Here is a 6,806-nt window from a genome sequence, read left to right as displayed (position 1 = left end):
TATATGAACAACGAATTATGCCCATGTGTGTTCATAAAGAAGTCACATTCCAAATTTGCAATCGTTGCAGTTTATGTCGATGACATTAACCTCATTGAAACTCCCACAAAGCTTGAGGAAATTGCCGCGCACTTGAAATCGAAATTTGAGATGAAAGATCTTGGGAAAACTTGATATTGTCTTGGCCTAGAGATCAAGCATTATTCTGATGGAATCCTAGTACATCAATCGAACTATACGCAGAAGGTAGTGCGACGTTTTAATGAGGATAAAGCGAAGCCTTCAAGTACACCTATGGTCATTCGGACTCTAGATGCTAAACGAGATCCCTTCCATCCAAAGGAAGATGAGGAAGAGATTTTGGAACCCGAAGTTCCATACCTAAGTGCAATTGGGGCTTTATTGTACTTGACTCAATGCATTAGACCCGCCATCTCATTCGCTGTTAATCTTTTTGTTAGATACAACAATGCGCCCACACCTAGGCACTGGAATTGTGTTAAAGATATTTTTTGCTACCTCAAGGGTACGACAGATTTGGGCTTGTTCTATACCCACGAATCTTCAAGTGTTGTCAACCTTAGCGATTCTCGGATTGATTCTTGCCTTGTTGGTTACGCAGATGCTGGATATCTGTCTGACCCATATAAGGCACGTTCCCAAACGGGTTATGTCTTTACCGTTGGAAACACCACTATATCTTGGAGGTGACACGCTCCGATCCCGATGTCCTCAGGGAAATTGGGATGGTCACATGCTAGCCGACACCCAAGAGGTGACGAAAGCCATTTAGAAATGCATGAGAACAAGAATTAAATAAGACTTATGAATTTAAATATAATGAATATGCAAATAAGGAATGTGTTCAGAGCATACAACTAATTTAGAACACTAATAAGAAAACAATGTAAAATTGAATGAATAAATGAATGGGTCCTATACCGAGAGGACTCGAAGATGCCGATACGGAAGTGCCTTGACGCCAGGATTGTATGCCTCGATTCTAAGTCCTGAAGGGGGCGCAAAACAAACATGAGTGGACCAAGTTGATATATAATAATACTGAAACAGTTATCAACATACTAACCCCCAGGTTTTATGAAAACTTAATAGTATAATATAATAATAGGTTTTCCAAAACACTAGCATGCCATAAAACCTTTCCATAAAACATGTCTCGTACATAGTGTGCTGCTAGTGGTATCAGTATCAGTAATCTTCATTTGCCAAACAGGCATATTTATCACTTGCCAAACAGGCATAACAGTATCACTTGCCAAACAGGCATATCAATATCACTTGCCAAACATGCATATCTATCACTTGCCAAACAGGCATATCAGTATCATTTGCCAAACAGCCATGTATATCATTTGTCAAATAGGCATATCAGTATCACTTGCCAAACAGGCAAAACAGTATCATTTGCCAAACAGGCATGTATATCATTTGCCAAACAGGCATATCAGTATCATTTGCCAAAAAGGCCTGATAGGAGCATATTTATGCGACTGAGTTAGCTTGTTCTCATGCATTTATATTGTTATTCCTTAGTTGTTTTAGTGTTTAAAGTCATTTTCGTGCAATTTCAAGTTCTAAGGACAAAGTATGCAAAAAGGTGCATTTTGTAGCCTTTTGGAGCAGTTTTGGGCTTAGAATGAATAACACATGCTTGGACCTAAGTAGATGGACGAAATTGAAGACTAAAGAGGCTAGGAATGTGTTAAAGAGAACGAATAATTAATTTAAAAAGGACAAAGAGCTCAGCAACCAAAGAAGAAACATGAGTCAAGATTACCTTATTTTGATTTAACCTTTCCTAATCCTAAATGTCCCTAAGTGCCAGCAACATTGAAGGTCCCCTATGTATTTTAGGACACAAACCAAAGGTTCCTTGCACCATTTAACTCATTGCCGTGAAGGAGGTTGTTTCTTTCCTATTTTCTTTTTTCTAATTCACATTCCCCTTTTCTTTAAGCAACCAGCCGCACCCTACATCATTTCTTGCCTATTTTCTGACCCAAAATTGCATTACCCTTTTGTTTTAATCCTTGCCATGCTAAGGGAGAGGATCCTTACCTATTTTGTGCCTCAAAACACATTCCTAAATCTATCCTACAATTTCTGCCGAATTTCACACTCCCTTTCACCTTCATGCAATCATTTCATACACCATTTCATTCACTCATGGTTGCACCATCCTTGTTCCCTCCATCATTCCACTTTAAACCTCCATTCCATGCACTCATGGCTGCACCATTCCTTGTTCCCTCCATCATTTCAGATTTCATGTATCATTACATTGAATCATTGCACTCATTCATGCACCATTGCACTCCCTTTGGATTCTCATGCCATGCATCATGACTCTTGCTTCACCCTTGACTCGTTTCTTCACCATTCCACCTCCCTTTCCTTTCTCTACCATGTGCATAATCATTCATGTTCCCTAGCTGCAACACCACTCCATTTTACCCCCCATGCTTTGCATCATCACTTCACTTTCACCTTTGAATCATTTCAACACCACTCCTTGCACTCATTGCTGCAACACCACTCCATTTTACCCCCCATGCTTTGCATCATTACTTCATTTTCACCCTTGAATCATTGCACACACCACCAATTCACCTTCCTTGCCTTGCACTTCCTCTATAAAAGGAAGTGTGTGTGGCAGCCATAGAGCTTAGTTTTTGCTAAAGAATTCATCCCCATTTCGATACAACCTTCATCCAAACACTTCCATTCATCCTCACATCCATTCCTCCATACAAACAAACCTTCAAACACTCACCAACACCTTGTGCCATAGCAAAGGAAGGGAAGGAAAGTGCTTGGATGTGCTTGATGTCCAACTTGGATCGTTGGAGCGTTTAGGTGTTTTCTTTCTTTTGTTTTCAATGTCTAAATTTGTTTATCTTTGCTTTGTAAGTATGAGAAACTAAACCCCCCGTAGCTAGGGGGAATTCGAAACCATGTTCATGCTTGCAATATGATTTGATTACTTTCAGTTGTGATTCATAAGTTGTGAATTCAATTTACTTATCCATTTGAATTAAAACTGATTTGTGTATGTTGGTTGAGAGTGCACGCTTAATTTCCATGCATAAATATGATGCTAGGATATAAGGGAGTTTCACATAATCGTTATGAACTTATATTCACAAGTAGTAAAGGTTGTTCGTCACAACCGTGTTGAGTAAATTCTTGGCATAAGTTTCATGCAATTCATAGTTATAAGTGTTTCGTCAATGCTTATGATTTTTATAGAACTTAATGATTCTTACTTGTATCTCTATTATGCAATTCATGTAGGGAACTTGTGGGGAATGCTTTGGGTTGTTGTATGCAATCATCCAATTCAATGAAATTAGGAAAATATGAGGATTAATTTAAGCGTACCTAATTAATCTGGGGTGTTGAGGTTCATGGTTTATTGAAAAGTAACTGGAAATCGTTTTATATGCAAGTGTGTCATGTGTGGAGAAAGACCTTTTAGCTAGCCCATCATCCATTCAAATCACCAAATTCGTCCAAAATCTGTTTTAAGTCTTTAGTTACTTGTTTTTACTTAAATTCATCCAAAACCAAATCCCCCTTTACTTTAGAGTGTCTAATTAGTTAGAATATGTCCTAGTTCTGTTTTTAAGTGTTTTGAGTTAAGTTAAAACCAATTTTCGTCCAAAGTCATTCTTAGTGTCTAGTTTGAATCTAATTAGTTGTTTTGAGTTCTTTGAGTCTAGTTTAGTGTTTTTAACTTTGTTTATATGTTTTTAAGTCAGTTTAGAGGTTATTAGCAAGCCCTCCTAATCCCCGGTCCAGAACGATCCCTACTTACATTCTTTACTACAATTGATACAAGAGAGTTTAATTTGTGTGTTAAGTTAATTTTCGCATCAAGGCCCAACCTACGCTCGGCTCGAAGCCAATATAATCATCATTGCCAAACAGGCACATAGTGACCACTAGATACGCACAAAACCATTGAACATATATATATATATATATATATATATATATATATATATATATATATATATATCAAAATCAACTTTATAGTATAAAGTCATCCATCATCTATACTATAAAGAGGTGCTCAAAAACATGTTTTAAATATTATATCATCATCCATCAGATATCCTATAAAGAACATGGGTTATAGGAAAAATAGTAATAATTCAAAGTAACCTCAGTAAGCATGTTAATCAATTTCTCATAAAACATTCACAAACGTATTCAATAAATCATGTTTTTCATGTATGCATTTCTATTATTAAAACATGCATTTTAGAAGAGGTCCACTCATCGTACACCGTTGGTGCAAAGCCGTACCAGAAAGGAATAACGGAATCGCCGCTATTAATTGCACCTAAGCACATAAATAGTACAATTAACAAAACTATACTCAAACAATTTAATGTGGGAAAACAGACGTCAAAAACAGATTCAGGGTGTCAAATTACCCTAAGTAGGGTCTCGGTTATATTTCTGAAAAGTCAACAAAAGTCAACAGGGGAAGAATATTCCATTTGGTCAAAGGGTTATTGGGTTGGGTTAGATAAACAGGTTAGGCTTATAGGGTTTTAAGGGGGTCGCGGGTTGGGCCTAAAAGACTAAGGGTGTGTTTGTTTGGCATCACTAGCCTTCACTAAGCTGGACTAGACTATTTAGCAGTGCAATCCCATGTTTGTTGCAGTCCAAGATTACGTTTAATGAGCTTAGAGGGGACTCACAGGGACTAACACCTTCTCTAAATGTTCTTGGCGAGGCTCCCCGTATATGGGCGGACTACTAAGACCATCTTAGAAAAGAAGTTGATCGCGTCTTGACAACCTCGCCAATTGGTGCGCCCTCGTCCTCTTCCTCGTCTGGGTTTGGATCGCTGCGACCTGAATTCAGAGCAGAAGGGGTTACAATTTGGTCCAATTAGGACTTAGGGTTTATCCTTATTGGAATTGAATTGGGGGAATTCGTCCGTTTCCAAAAGAAAAATCTAGACTTTGCATTGTGATTGGCTTCAAGCGATGAGTTCTCACATGCGTTCGAATGTGATGAGAAGAGGCAAAGCTCCTCCGCCTTCAATCGGAATCAGGGCGTTATCGTCGTGAATACAGGAGACTCAGCTGCGATTTCGATTTTGATTTCAATTGAATTTCTTGATTGTGTTGCGTTTTGTGATTTGGAAGCTTTATTGATTGAAATGGAAGGAGAAAGTTGTGGAATTTGGACGAAAAAAGAAAGAGGGAAGAGAGATTCTTAGTCCAGAGTTGTGTAATTTGGACGGAAAAAAGGCTGAGGGAAAAGAGAGGTTTCTTAGTCCAGAGAAAGTGTTCTAGAACAAGAAAAAAACAATAAAAAAAAACAGAATTAATTATTATTATTTTCATTATCCTACTTTTTAGTTCGACACTGCATCAATTGCTTCACAAAGATAGTCCAACTTAGTCTAGTCTAAGCTAGTCCAGCTTAGTCCTTGAAGCTAGTTCAGTCCGAGATAGTCTGATGCAACAAACGAACCCTAAAGGGTTTGGGTTTAAGGCCTTCACAAGTAAGGCCCAAGGCCATTAATTTAACAAACCAAAAATAAAAACAAAAGAAAATAAGGGTTGGGTTGGGCTGCCCAAGGTTTTGGGCTTGGCAGGAATGGCCCGAAGGGCCTGGGTTTGGTGGGTCGTCGAACCTCACAAATAAGAAGGCCGGATTTTCGGTAGGAAAGTTCCTTAACTTTAAACGTTCATAACATTGTCAATAGTCAACGAAATAAGTGATTCAAAAATAAAAATTGTAGTTCTCAAAGAGACAAAGAGAATGGTACCTCGTATGACATCTAACTCGCGGTGATTTGGCCAAAAAACGCCTCGAAACCCGCAGAGGTTGCAGGAAACTAGGTAAGATTCAAATGAGTATAACTTCTTCAATACTTAACGAAATTGGGTGAAATAAAAAGGAAAGTTGTAGTACTCAGTGAGATGAAGAGATTTATACCTTGCAAACCGGCTAACTTGCCGTGGTGTGGACAAAAATTGGCTCGAAAGCATTCGGACTCGCCGGTAAAACTGGGAAAATAAACCTCCGAGTTGTTTCTCACTACCAACCTTCACCAAAGCACCTAAAATGAGTCCTAACTAGAGTTTGATCAATCTAAGAGAAAGATTAGAGAGAGTCCCGAAGCTTACCAAGGTCGAGGGTTCACAGTTGTGGTTCCCCGAGCTTACGGGTTCGAAGATTAGTATGTGTTCCTTCCTCCTTTGAGATGGCGTCTAGGTGTAACCATGTGAGTATGTATGTGTGAGTATGTGTGTGTGTGTGTGTTGTTTTCAAAGAGGAGGGGGACATCGTAGAGAAGGGAGAGAGTTGCAGAGAGTTTTGGGGGAGAGAAAGAAGAGAGAAAAGTGAGGGAAAGAGATGAGTCCACGAGGAAGAGGGGAACCGGGGACACAAAGCAGGGGGTGGGCCCCTTGGGCTCACCAATTAAGAACCAAAAACCATTTAAAAAGAAAAAGATCCCAAACAATTTTTAAAAATGGGGGTGGGGTTTTACAAGAGGTCTACCAAGCAAACGCTAGTTACGACTTCTTCAAACAATGCTGAGATTCTCGCCATGCATGAAGCATCGTGTGAGTGCTTTTCGTTGAGAGCAGTCATGGAACATATTCGAAGCACTAGTGGTCTTACTTTCGTCATTGACATTCCTACGATGATCTTTAACGACAATGCAGCATGTATCGAGCAGTTAAATAAGAGATGCATCAAGGGAGACACCATCAAGCACATAGCGTCGAAATTCTTCTACTCCCATCAGTAGC

The 6,806-nt window shown here is 39.0% G+C and overlaps 1 protein-coding gene across 1 annotated transcript; it reads left to right on the top strand.

Moving 5' to 3' along the window:
* Positions 1–294: 294 nt before the first annotated feature.
* LOC139196120 (secreted RxLR effector protein 161-like) lies at positions 295–711 on the top strand. Its single transcript, XM_070821780.1, has one exon. It carries the CDS (start codon positions 295–297, stop codon positions 709–711), a length of 417 nt encoding a protein of 138 aa, XP_070677881.1.
* Positions 712–6,806: the final 6,095 nt, after the last annotated feature.

This window comes from Malus domestica, chromosome 05, assembly GCF_042453785.1.
Source record: "Malus domestica chromosome 05, GDT2T_hap1".
NCBI lineage: Eukaryota > Viridiplantae > Streptophyta > Magnoliopsida > Rosales > Rosaceae > Malus > Malus domestica.
Note: the sequence above shows the minus strand (reverse complement) of the source record. Positions and strands in the feature narration are given on the sequence as shown.